The 13,415-nt window shown below is 37.9% G+C and overlaps 1 protein-coding gene across 6 annotated transcripts in view; it reads right to left on the reverse strand.

Moving 5' to 3' along the window:
- Positions 1-942: 942 nt before the first annotated feature.
- LOC5565256 (cell growth regulator with RING finger domain protein 1) overlaps positions 943-13,415 on the reverse strand; it is a 180,946-nt gene continuing 168,473 nt past the window's right edge. For 3 of the 6 annotated variants that reach the window (XM_001649559.2, XM_021852212.1, XM_021852206.1), the window contains one exon: positions 8,178-8,902. In XM_001649559.2, the coding sequence (XP_001649609.2) occupies positions 8,724-8,902 (179 nt within the window). In that variant the 3' untranslated portion in view covers positions 8,178-8,723. Of the gene's footprint in view, positions 1,098-8,177; positions 8,903-13,415 lie in introns of those variants that run through there. The other 3 variants (XR_002501957.1, XM_021852223.1, XM_021852229.1) reach the window with 3 other exon arrangements.

The following is a 13,415-nucleotide window of genomic DNA, read 5'->3' on the forward strand; positions in this document are numbered from 1 at the left end:
TGGATAATGAACTGCAGTTTTTTGTCGATTTTTCGTGCGGTGCTTGCATTTTGATGGGCAGTTCTAATTTACGGCGCACGCTATTGTTCATCATTAGAGGAGCAATGCATTGCAGAGGAGTTTCAAAAAAGGAATTGGGTGAGTTTGTTCTGAACAGCAGCGTATACAATGCGTAAATATTAACCATTTGTCGGCCAGAACGTCTACCGAACGTGTCCTATGGCACTACCCTTTCCATCAACATTCCACAACATCCCGTAACATCTATGAGAGGTCGTAGAGTTCTCTGCATCTTTCTTAAGTAGATGTTCAATCGATCATCCTTTCCCATTTCCCAGCTTTCGCAAGGACGTGGCCAGGACAGCTCTCGACTGTTGGAGGATGCGTCAATCTTGTCTAAGAGTTAGAGGTTAGTCCCAAATTTCTGACTTTGGTAACGGACGGGAAGGAGGCAACCCTCATACAATGGTCTAGGACTGTACCACCTACGAATTTGTGCGAAATGCTTAATGCTAATGCTAATGCTAATCAACTTAAACTGCAAAAGGTTTTTTATATTCACATCAAAAATTGTATTAATTATACTGAAAATTACCAAGTAGCATTAAATCCACTAGCTTGAAGTATTTTGTATCTTCTAGATTTAAAAATATTCATCACTGCCAAAACTCTTAATTTAAATGCAAACATATCTATTGTTTCAAACCTTTTATTGATTCTACGATTTCATAGGGTAACCAACTATGACTGCAAATGTTGAAGTTCCTGCTTTTACACGAGAATCATACTCAACCCTGTTTGAGTGAGTGCTAAACTTTTGAGCAATACAAGTGGCATGTATAAAGAATTATATAAATACTTACCAATCTAGGTCAATCACAAGAGCACTTGAGCAGGAATAGGATTTCTCATAAAACAAGTTCATTTTTTACTATTTGTATATTTTTCGATTCTTTATTATTTTCCACTTATATTGTAAACTTACTTACACTACAATTTTGCTATTTCCTTGAAGATAAAACGACAGACTGATGCGGCACAAAACTAGTTTAGCTGTACTTAGGAGTGATGTCGGCTGAAATCTATATCGTAACACTCTACAATTCGAAGATTTCGGTTTAAAGATCACATTAAAATAATTGTTGATTATTGAGCACTAATAAATACAATCGGAACAGGATAATGAGACATTATGAGAGTTATAGTTAAAACGTGTACTGTTTCGCGATACATGAGGGATAAAATTAATTTCGCAAGATACTTCACAAGGACATCAGATATGTGCTATGCTAAATGGATGTTTAAAAATGAGTAAAACTTACTGGAGCAACTTTTTCTAGAGTTTTCAGTCATTAACAAAAATCAAGAATCATAGGACGATGTTTATTGAAAAGATTGTATGAATAACTGATTGTAATATTTGACCTAATTTTAATATTTAAAGTTAGAGTTATATGGGAATTACTATGGGAAAAACAAGCAATTAATTCAATCCATCATACTGTATGCTCTTGCACTTTTGAGGGCTATAGCAACACTGATATTGTTGGATACATTTGTCAACTACAAACCGAAGACCGAAGACCGCTTTCAAATCGGATATCTCAGTGATTAGTTATCCAATTTATAGTTATAGTTATCCAATCTGAACAGGCAATATATATCCAGTAATGCTTGCAAAGCGGCTCAATTGTTATAGGTAGTCAAACATTGTCCACTCAAACTGAAATCTGTAACTAATTACTGAGGCGTACGATATAAACAATCTTCGGCAAAGCTGTAGCTGGCGAAAATCAGTGTGGTTCTAACTCTCAAGAGCACATGAGCAAATAGAATCGAATGACATGCAATGTGAAAATCAAACTATGATTTTTGACTTTTGTTAATTTCAGTAACCAAGAAATTTAGTATTCTATGATGTTCAAATCATGATACATGATAGAACGTCATATTTAGTTTGAAATAAAAAAAAATCCTTGCTAATATTTGCTAAATGTCTACTCTCGAAGTAGTGAAAGTAGGGTTAGTATCCTTTTAAGCAGAGAACAAAAAAAATGTTACGATAATTTTGCTATTACAGTTGCTCTAGTACGATTATGCTTCATAGCATTGAATCTTCTGCTATTAGTATATGTTCAAATAGTAGACTAAACAGGTTCTGGTCAAAAGTTTTATACCCTAGGCTTCAACTCCGACCGAGAATGTGTAACAAGTGTCCATTTAATGTCCAATATTGACGAAAAATCTCGTGAGATTTCGTTCATGTTGATGAAGAAATACTCCCATTAACGCAGCCAATAATTAACAGTCCTAGGCGAAGATGGTAAGAGATCTACGTTTGATCTACACGAATAGGTGGCCATAGAGGTCGAGGATTTTCAACACAAATGAGGATGGATCTATGGCCTAAGGTTAGGGGTAAAAATGGTCAACGACCACAGTGCGCATCGTACCTTCGTGCTGTGCGTACACGAATTCTCTCTGCTCTTGGAAGTTTTCTTAAAAACTACCTAAAGCAATAAAACAGTACTTTTCAGTGCTACAAAAACAGTACCTTTCAGTGCTAAAATTAAAAACGGTACTTTTCAGTGCTACTGAAACAGTACTTTTCAGTACTATTTTTTCTACTATTGATCCCTTTACGATCCTTGTTTGGACCCGTGCCTTCGATTTTTCGTTGGACCCGTTGGCGAAAGCTAGCGGTGGTAATCCTTCTTGGACACCGTCTTGGGAAAAAACCTTTCGAAGGTTACGTCTTCTTTCGTTTATTAATTAAACATGGTATCAACAACAAACAAAAGGAAGGGTGAATCTCTGAATTCACTACTTCCTTCCAAAAAAGTGGGTTTTAAAACTGTCACTACACGTGGCAAGAATGGAAGAAAGGACGCTTCCCCGGAATGCGAACTTTCTTCCAAGGGTGAAACGAATAATTGTATCGAAATGAGCAATCAGTTCGATGCTCTAGACAAATTTTCCGAACACCAAATCGAAGCAGCCTCTAGCCCAGGCTCTTTGATTCAAGTGAGGAAGCAAAGAGTGCCGCCTATCGTGGTCAGTTGTTCCGAATTTGGGGGATTTAGGCAGGAGATCTTGAACTCCATTAGGGGAATCAAGGTTTCCTTCCAAATCGCAAAGAAAGGAGACTGTCGCGTTTTGCCGGAAACTCTTAAAGATCGTGAGCTTCTTCTCAAACATCTTGAAGAGAAGAAGCACAAATTTTTTACTTATGACGACAAAACTGAACGTTTGTTAAAAGTTGTCTTGAAAGGTCTCTCAAGTGACTATAAATCACCTGAAGAGATCAAAAATGGAATAAATGATTTACTTGGATTTTCCCCAGTCCAAGTAATCATTATGAAAAAGAGAACCCAATCTGGCATTGTTCGGAAAGGGCTTTCTCAAGAATTTTATTTAGTTCACTTTAACAAAAAAGAACTAAATAATATTAAAGCTTTAGAAAAAGCAAAACTTTTGTTTGATGTCCGTGTGACATGGGAACATTTCCAGAAACCTGGAGGAAATTACCAGAACCCCACTCAGTGCCGTCGGTGCCAAAAGTGGGGTCATGGTACAAAAAATTGTCGCATGGATGCTAAATGCATGATTTGCGGAGGTTCTTCCACGCCAAAGACGTCTGTCCAGTGAAGGAAGATACCACCAAATTCATATGTTGTAATTGCGGGGCTAACCATAAGTCCAATTTTTGGAATTGTCCTTCACGCAAAAAGGTCATTGAGGCTCGTGCCAGGCAGATGAAAGATAATATCCGTTACGATAACGGTCGTTTCCGGAATTTGCCTGGTAGAGTATCGAACAATGCTCATTTTTCAGTTAACGATCGCTTGATCATGAGTCATACCCATCAGGAAGATCATAATCATGCTCATTCACAAACTAATTTTAATCCGTCGGGTAGCCGTTCGAATCTTTCTATTTCGAATGTATCTACCCACGGTAAATCCTTTGCCGATATCGTAGCAGGAAATTCGAACTCCTCCCCTGTTCGATCCATGGGTACCCATTCTACTTGTTTCAAATCAAATGGAAAAAACCCTACCGCCACAGGTAACTCCGCTTCTTCGTCTACCGGAAATTCCAATGGGAAATCACATGACATGTCTGCCTCTGATTTTAATTTTCTAACTGAACAATTGAATCTAATGATTGATGCAATGTTCAAAGCCACCACTATGACTGAAGCAGTCCAAGTAGGTGTAAAATTTACAAATCAAATTGTTATTGGATTACGTTGGATCCAAATAATAATTTAAATATTTTAAATTGGAATGCTCGTTCTCTGAATGGTAAAGAGGACGAGCTGTTTAATTTTCTTACGGTTAATAACGTGCATATAGCAGTTATTACCGAAACGTATTTAAAACCTGGATCTAAACTCAAAAGAGATCCTAACTTTTTTGTTTATCGTAATGATCGACTTGATGGGGCATGTGGGGGAGTTGCAATCATCATTCATAGGCGTATAAAACATCAACTGTTTTCATCATTTGAAACTAAAGTTTTTGAAACTTTAGGTGTTTCTGTTGAAACACAGTTTGGTAAATATACTTTCATAGCTGCCTATTTGCCTTTTCAATGCTCTGGGCAGCAAGTTACTTTGCTCCAAACTGACTTGCGTAAATTGACTCGCAATAAGTCAAAATTTTTTGTCATTGGTGACTTTAATGCCAAACATCGGTCATGGAATAATTCTCATAGTAATTCCAACGGCAGAATTTTATTTGATGAGTGCTCTTCAGGATATTTCTCAATTCAATACCCTGATAGCCCCACATGTTTTTCCTCTTCTAGAAATCCATCTACGATTGATTTGGTCTTAACCGACTCTAGTCATCTTTGTAGCCAACTGATTACTCATGCTGATTTTGATTCTGATCATGTCCCTGTTACATTTCAAATATCCCAAGAAGCGATTCTCAATCCTATCAGCTCCACTTTCAATTATTTACGAGCCGACTGGAATATATATAAAACGTATGTTGACTCCAATCTTGATGTTAACATTTCTTTAGAAAATAAACTTGATATTGACAATGCTCTTGAAACTTTAACAAATTCCATTGTTGAAGCCCGTAGCATTGCAATTCCAAAATGTGAAGTAAAATTTGAATCCGTGATGATAGACGATGATCTTAAACTCTTGATCCGTCTTAAAAACGTGAGGAGAAGGCAATTTCAACGCACTCGCGATCCTGCTATGAAAATTATATGGCAGGATTTGCAGAAAGAAATCAAGAAACGTTTTGCTCAATTAAGAAACAAAAATTTTGAAAATAAAATTTCTCAATTGAACCCTGGCTCTAAGCCCTTTTGGAAATTATCGAAAATCTTGAAAAAACCTCAGAAGCCAATACCGGCATTGAAAGAGGAAAACAAATTATTACTAACTAATTGCGAAAAAGCTCAAAAACTTGCTATGCAGTTTGAAAGTGCGCACAATTTTAATTTAGGACTTACTAGTCCAATTGAAAATGAAGTTACTCAGGAGTTCGAAAATATTCTCAATCAAGAGAACGTTTTCGAAAATGCCTGGGAGACTGATTTGGAAGAAGTGAGAACTATTATTAAAAAATTCAAAAACATGAAAGCTCCTGGCGATGATGGAATTTTCTACATCCTCATCAAGAAACTTCCAGAAAGTAGCTTATCATTTTTAGTTGATATATTTAATAAATGTTTTCAATTAGCATATTTTCCTGACAAATGGAATAATGCTAAGGTTGTTCCAATTTTAAAACCAGACAAAAATCCTGCAGAAGCTTCTAGCTATCGTCCAATCAGTTTGCTTTCCTCCATCAGTAAACTTTTTGAAAAGGTTATTTTGAACAGAATGATGGCCCACATCAACGAAAATTCAATTTTTGCCAATGAACAGTTCGGATTCCGCCATGGACATTCGACCACTCATCAACTTTTACGTGTAACAAATTTGATCCGTTCCAACAAATCTGAAGGCTATTCTACTGGTCTTGCTCTTCTAGACATAGAAAAAGCATTCGACAGTGTTTGGCATGAAGGTTTGATTGTAAAATTAAAAAAACTTTAATTTTCCAACATACATTGTTAGAATAATTCAAAGTTATCTGTCAAATCGTACACTTCAGGTTAATTATCAGAACTCCAGATCTGAAAGACTTCCTGTAAGAGCTGGTGTTCCTCAAGGCAGCATTTTGGGACCAATATTATACAATATTTTCACATCTGACTTACCTGAGCTACCTCAGGGATGTCAAAAATCTTTGTTTGCGGATGACATAGGCCTCTCCGCCAAAGGACGAAGCCTGCGTGTCATCTGTAGTCGATTGCAAAAAAGTTTGGATATTTTTTCTTCATACTTGCAAAAATGGAAGATTTCTCCTAATGCTTCCAAAACTCAACTAATAATATTCCCACATAAACCAAAAGCTCTTTATTTGAAATCTTCAAGTAGACATGTTGTCACGATGAGAGGGGTTCCAATAAATTGGTCAGATGAAGTTAAGTATCTAGGGCTCATGCTAGATAGGAATTTAACTTTCAAAAATCACATTGAGGGCATTCAAGCCAAATGTAATAAATATGCAAAATGTCTCTATCACCTTATTAATAGAAAATCAAAACATTGTCTTAAAAACAAGCTTTTGATATTCAAACAAATTTTCAGGCCAGCCATGTTGTATACTGTACCAATATGGACTAGCTGTTGTAATACCAGGAAGAAAGCTCTACAGAGAATTCAAAATAAAATTTTGAAAATGATTCTGAGGCTTCCTCCCTGGTATAGTACCAATGAGTTACATAGAATATCCAATGTTGAAACATTGGAACAAATGTCAAATACAATCATTAATAATTTCAGGCAAAAATCGTTACAATCTTCTATTGCCACGATTAATGCGTTATATGTTTAGGTTAAGTTAGGTTAAGTATATTAAAAACTTTTTTTTTCTCTTATAAGCAGGTGAAATCAACTCACCTGTAAAAAAACTGAACTGCTACGGCAAATGAAATGTAATATGTTGTTAACAAAATGTTAATTAAATCTTAAATTTGTTTTACCAAATAAGGATGATAGTGTTGTCAAATAACACAGAACACCTAGATATAAGAAATGAATGTAATGTTTGGAATGATACTAATAAAGAAATTAAAAAAAAAAAAAAAAGAAAATGGTCAACGACCACTCGACGATGGTCCAGATCTTTACAGTACGACAAATCCTCCGAAAGCCCGGATATTAATTTAAAAGCATTATACGATGGTATTGGATCATGGACGAGAAATACTTTCACAAGGTCTAGTCAATTTGTTTGCTTCGCTGATGACATGGATGTAATCGGAAGGACATTTGAAACGGTAGCAGATACGTACAACCACCTGAAGCGCGAAGCAACAACAGTAGACCTAGTGGTGTATTCGTCGAAACAAAAATACATGCTGGTGGCCTAGGAGCCTGCGCTGCGAAATAAAGTCAATAAAGATTCGTCTCCGTAGCAAATGTACCATGCACAAAACGCTCATAAGACCGGTACACGGGCATGCAATGATGACCATGTTCAACGAGGACCTGCAAGTACTTGGAGGTTTCGAACGTAAGGTGATTGGGATGATCTTCAGTAATGTCCGTTGCTATGCACATGTGGTAACGAAGATTAAAGCACGATCTCACTAAACTCAATGGTTCGCTAAGCATCCTAAAGGTGGCAAAAACTGGAAGGAAACATCGGGCTTGGCATGTTGTAAGAACAACAACCCTGCGAAGATGGTGTTCACTTCTAATCCGGCAGGTACAAGAAAACGTGGGGTGCAGCGGGCACAGTGAGCTGACCAGGTGCTGCAAGATTTGGAGAGTGTGGTGGGCCGCAGCGTGCGATGTTCATCGAGAAAAGTGTCTGAAGATGCTAAGTGAAGCCAATTCTAATCGAAGAAATGGTAACCTGATTATGAAAACTACCGGGTAAGGAGATACCACTTTGACCGTGACCGTGATTCTGGACACCCACAAGTAATCGAATAGAGTGAGAACCTCGATGGGTTTGTATCGTGTAGTATCCCTTTTTCGTTTGAGGCGCAATTGTTATAGTACCTCTCATTTTCGAAAGAGTTACTAAGTGAGTCCACTACAAGCAAGTATAAGTAGGTATAGCCGTAGATAGTATTTTTTTCTGGATTTGCAACTTAACCTAACGCAACAATTGTGTCACTCCTCAAGTTAGAAAGGAACTCTATCTAGTCTACTATTTGAATTAACAACTACGGAAATTGCATTCAGTGAGGAAAAATATCTAGATATAGAAATAAATATGATTACATTAAAAGAACAAGTCATAAGGATGAGAACATTTTATCACATGTCAATATACACTACATAGTAACAATGACAAAAATCAATGAATAATAAATCGTACCTCTCGTTTTGTTTTTCTCTATCGCCGGCGATGTTCAGAGATGATCGTTTTGTCTCGTCAAGTGTTACGGCTATCAGTTCATTGATAAAACAGTGAATAATAACGTTAGATTGCTGCAATCATGTTTGCTCCATCCATCGACTGTTTCCGGTCATAAATAACTACCTCGCTATGCCATGCCCGACAAATCAAATTTGATATCCGTCATTGTCGAATTGCGTTCATCTAATTGTTATCTCTCTTTCTCTCTCTTCGCTTACATTTCACATTATGATCACATATGGTTTTTGTCCAGTTTTTCTACTCTAAGGCGAGTTATCTAAATCCTAGAAAATCTGTCAATCGATCATTCAATGCGTCCAGCCAATGAACGGCCATTTTGGATTTACTGTTTACCTTGGGTTCTACGTTGCTGGGAGGCACGTACTCTTCAGTCCTGATGCAGAAGTAGCTCGTAATCGCGGCCCGACACATTGGACAGCGGTCAAGTTTGTCTGTAAAGAAGAACAGTATATTAGTGCTTATTATGATGTGGGCTTCTCTTAAAAATTTTGACAGATTTGCAATGATGATGTCTATGAGCCCAAATTCAGTAAGAACATGTTGAGGGTTGTGGGTTTAAATCCTGCCGGTCGAGGCTCTTTCTGAATTGTACATTGTCTCGACTTTCCATAGAGTATCTTCTTGTCTACTATACGATATACATATGCAAAATGGTTAATTGGCAAAGAAAGCTCTCAGGTAATGACTGTGAAAATGCTCATAAGAACATTGAGCTGAGAAGCAGGCTTCGTCTCACTTCTTCTTTTTCTTCTTCTTGGCAGTACGTCCCCACTGGGAAAGAGCCTGCTTCTCAGCTTAGTGTTGTTATCAGCACTTCCACAGTTATCAACTGAGAGCTTTCCTTGCCAAAGTTGCCAATTTCGCATTCGTATATGGTGTGGCAGGTACGATGATAGTCTATGCCCGGGGAAGTCAAGGAAATTTGACTTTTGAAAGCATTAAGAAAAATCTGCAATCATAGTTTTTCCAGCTTTTACGAACGCTAATGGCTGCCGCAAATAGTCTCGATTTCTGGTAGGGATCAAACGATTTAACGTTTGGCTTGAGTCAGATCAATATGAAATGACCCAAGCCAAACGTCAAATCGACTCATCTCTACCAGAAAGCCCGTCGACGGCAGCCATTAGTGTCAATAAAAAGCTGGATACTAGCATAAACATGAATATGGTCATTCTAACGGTGTTTGAAGTAATAGTTGAGCGCCCCGACGATCGAAAGCCGGCGATTCGTCGTGATCGATACTACCCGGAGTAGCTCCCGATGGTGAAGCTTGCCTGCTCCGATGTAGAGTTCCCCGACGGAGGAATATTGCCCAAAACCGGTAACGCTAAGCGTTGTTCTTACTCCGTTCTTGGCCGGTAGAGAGCCGAAGTCGGCCCAGCGATTCCGGTTGGAGGATGGCTTCCGGTTCACTGGCGCTCCGACGACTCAAGCCGCTGACTCACTACAGACTACTCAGAATAGTCCCCGATGGTCAGTGTTTGGATTTTGATCCGAATAAGCTGATCGAACCATATTCGGAGAGTGTAACAGTTCGCAAACCATAACTGTTCGTAGCATATCGCATTCGGAGAGCCATATGAATGTAAACATTCACTCTCTCGTTTGGTACGTGGCACGAGTGAGTTCAAGAGCAGCATTCGGGTGATTTATGTTTTGCACAAAATTGATAATAACTTTCATATTATCTGGTAATACAGCCTTTAACGACCCATTTATAATCTATTGGACCATTGAACACCACTTGGGTGCCAACGAAGCACAGGAAATAAAAAAAATATTCACCTCTTTTTCTTGATCAGAATGAAAGTGGGTCAGCGAATGTTACAAGTGTTGATACACAGTGATCGGCGCCAAACAGTGGGTGGTGTGTATCTGTCTTGTTCTCGCTCACGGCTTTTTATCTTCTACGAACGATAAATGGCATGCGTGTTGTATGAATGCAGATGGATAAATGGGATGAAATTATGGCTCCTGTGTCAATGATCGTTAAATTATCCAAAGCCTGCCGACGGTGGGTCTATCCTACTCCGACGAAGATTTCCCCGTCGGGAGAAGATCTCCCGAACTGATGCTATCCGGACAGATGCCGAGGTCGGTCCTGCGATTCCGGTGGAGGGAAACTTCCGGTTCACAGACGCCCCGACGACCCCGACGACGGTGCAACTACGCGATCTAGTCAGGTAATCCCCGACAGTGAACTTAATTTACTCCGAAGCTGGCCGGGCAGATGCCAACGTCCTGCGATTTTGGTGGAGAAAAGCATCCGGTACATAGGCGCTCGACGATCATTAGTCCCCTGCGGAGGTCTTTCAAATCGGTTATGTGAATGGCTAAGGTGGTGTTTGGAGGACCAAGTACCTCCATACAAACCAAAGCAGTACTTCGTTAAGTTGTACAAAGGGTTAAGAGTCCATGTCATTATTAAAAATCATCAATATACTACTGCTCACTTTTGTAGAACCCTAGATCATTTCGCCTGGATTCCATTAAGTCCTTATCTCTACAATGCTCTGATCACTTATATGAATGGTTAAGGGTCTGTGTCGAATTAAAAAAAAGTAAGAGGTTGTTTCCGAGATACGACCGCCAAGTTGACGTTGGATAACGTTAGCTTCTTTTATTTCCTGGTTTGAGACCAGTGTTGATAGACTCAAATCTCAATCAATACGCTCTCCCGTGAGAGCAAACTCATTAGAGATCTGCTTCGTAAATCTCACGCTTGAAATTTTGATGCAAAATCACTCAATCAACTCAAGCCGTAAAAAATATTCAGTCGCAAAACCCGTTAAAAACTCGTGAAACCCGAATGTTGTTGTTTACGTTAGAAAGGCTTACTATAATTTTACCAGACTAACAAGAAATTATTGCCGTGTGTGAGTAAAATGTGGAAATACGAGACAATAAGTCAAAAAGGTGAGCCAACTCATCCATGTTTTTTTGACTGCTGAGTTGCGTGATTGACAACTCACGAATGAAAAATCTCAAGCGTGAGTTATGAGAAATTGAATTTTTTACAACACTGTTTGAGACCGTCACGAACTTATGGAAAATTTGTACTGCTAAAAATCTAATCAATTTTCACATGTTGCATGTCAATTTTGACGTATTATGGACATTGTGTGTTATTATTTGGTTGGTTCAGTTAACACTTCAACAGCTATAGAATTGGTTGATGGAAAAAATAGCATGAGCGAAAACTCTTGCTCTCTAAACACATATATCAGTTGAACATTATGTCCACGAATGATTCACTACGATTGGTTGCTTTAGTGGGTTCCGAAGCCAGTTTGAGGTTAAGGTACTTCTCCAAGAAGTCCGTGAACTCCATGTTCTTTTGTTTGCTCATATCGATGTTGAAGTTGCCTGTCACGATGATTGGAATTGTCTCCTTTTGATACTCGAAAAAGTTCCACGTCATAAAGAACTTCTTCTGCTTCGTCGTTGTATCTGGGGAAATGTACATCTACCAGTAGTGCCCGACATTTCATTATAGTAATCTCGGCAGCGCAGATATCACCAAAATCATCTGACAAGCCCAGCTATACATCATAACTGGTGCAGGGTTTGCGAATCGTGTGCGCCACAGCCATCGTTGTTGCGGAGCTGCTGATCCACAAGTTGTCATTCCAGCTGAAATATCTACCAATTAGCTCATACGGTTGAAATAATTAAATTTCTGTTAGATATCAGGGAATTTCTTAGTAAATTGCCTACATTTCGGCGCTTTCATTGCAATTCTTGAAATTAACTATAAATTATTTCTTTAAATATTGCATTATTAAGAATTTGGCAAGCATATTCGGATCCAGGAAGCTCATATTCATTATGTAGAGTCGTTTCAAAAAATAACAATAATCGCATTGACATGGATCACTTCACCCCGAAATGTGATACCCCGATTTTTTATTTAAGGGATGATCTTTAGCACTAAAACACATTTGTTAGAAAATTCAGTTGTTTGGCATTTTCTACATTATCGAAAACAGACAAGAAAAACCATTAAAAATGATCGATTCCACCCGAAATTACGGTACCGTAAAACGGGGTATCTTTGATAATGCGGGTAACTTTGATGGTGCGTAACCCACCAACGTTATATGGAAATTTCTGACTTAGATTACAAAAATGGTCCCAGTTTGTGAAAATGCTTTTCGCTAAGAGATTTGAGACCGCATTCAAGTTCTATGATAACTAGGCTGTCAAAGATAAGTGGCCAACTATTCAAAACTACATCAAATAGTGATCGTAGTACAAATTGTTTGTAAGCGTTTCGAAAATGCTAAAATTGTGTAAATTTTTTAAATTCGTATAAAAAGCCTGAAATGTTCTTGATTCAAATGAAAACCGCTCTTACATAAAGTGTCATACTAATATTCTTTAGTTTTGCATTCGTTTTGCTTAACTGATTAACAGAAATTATGTTATTTCGTTTAGTATGTGGTGGGCTACGCACCATCAAAGTTACCCGCATTATCAAAGTTACCCCGTTTTACGGTAACGTTAAACGCCTAGAGGTATGCAATGCCCTACAAATGTTCATTATTCAATCAATTTTATTTGAATTATGCTCCATTATCAAAGTTACCCCAAAACAGAAAACCAACTTTCGATTATATGAAAAATTATATATCCATTCTAAATAAATCCTTTGGCAATCTATCGACTGCAATCGATAGCTAGGATGCCAGTACTTGTTTTAATAATAAAAATTATAATTCTTTGAATCAGCATGCATAAATATTCAAGTTTTCTTGGAAAAAACTATCTAAGTTACCCCGTTTTACGGTACATGTAAACTTCAAAACGTCAAATTCTTATAACAGCAAGAAAAATGTGCTTTTCTATGAAAAATAAGACATGCCTCGATATTTACCCATTTTTCAATAGTTTAGTCATGAAAATTAATAGTTTTCATTATTGGAGTCGATTCGTAGAAAGATT

This window comes from Aedes aegypti, chromosome 1, assembly GCF_002204515.2.
Source record: "Aedes aegypti strain LVP_AGWG chromosome 1, AaegL5.0 Primary Assembly, whole genome shotgun sequence".
In the NCBI taxonomy this organism is placed as follows: Eukaryota; Metazoa; Arthropoda; class Insecta; order Diptera; family Culicidae; genus Aedes; species Aedes aegypti.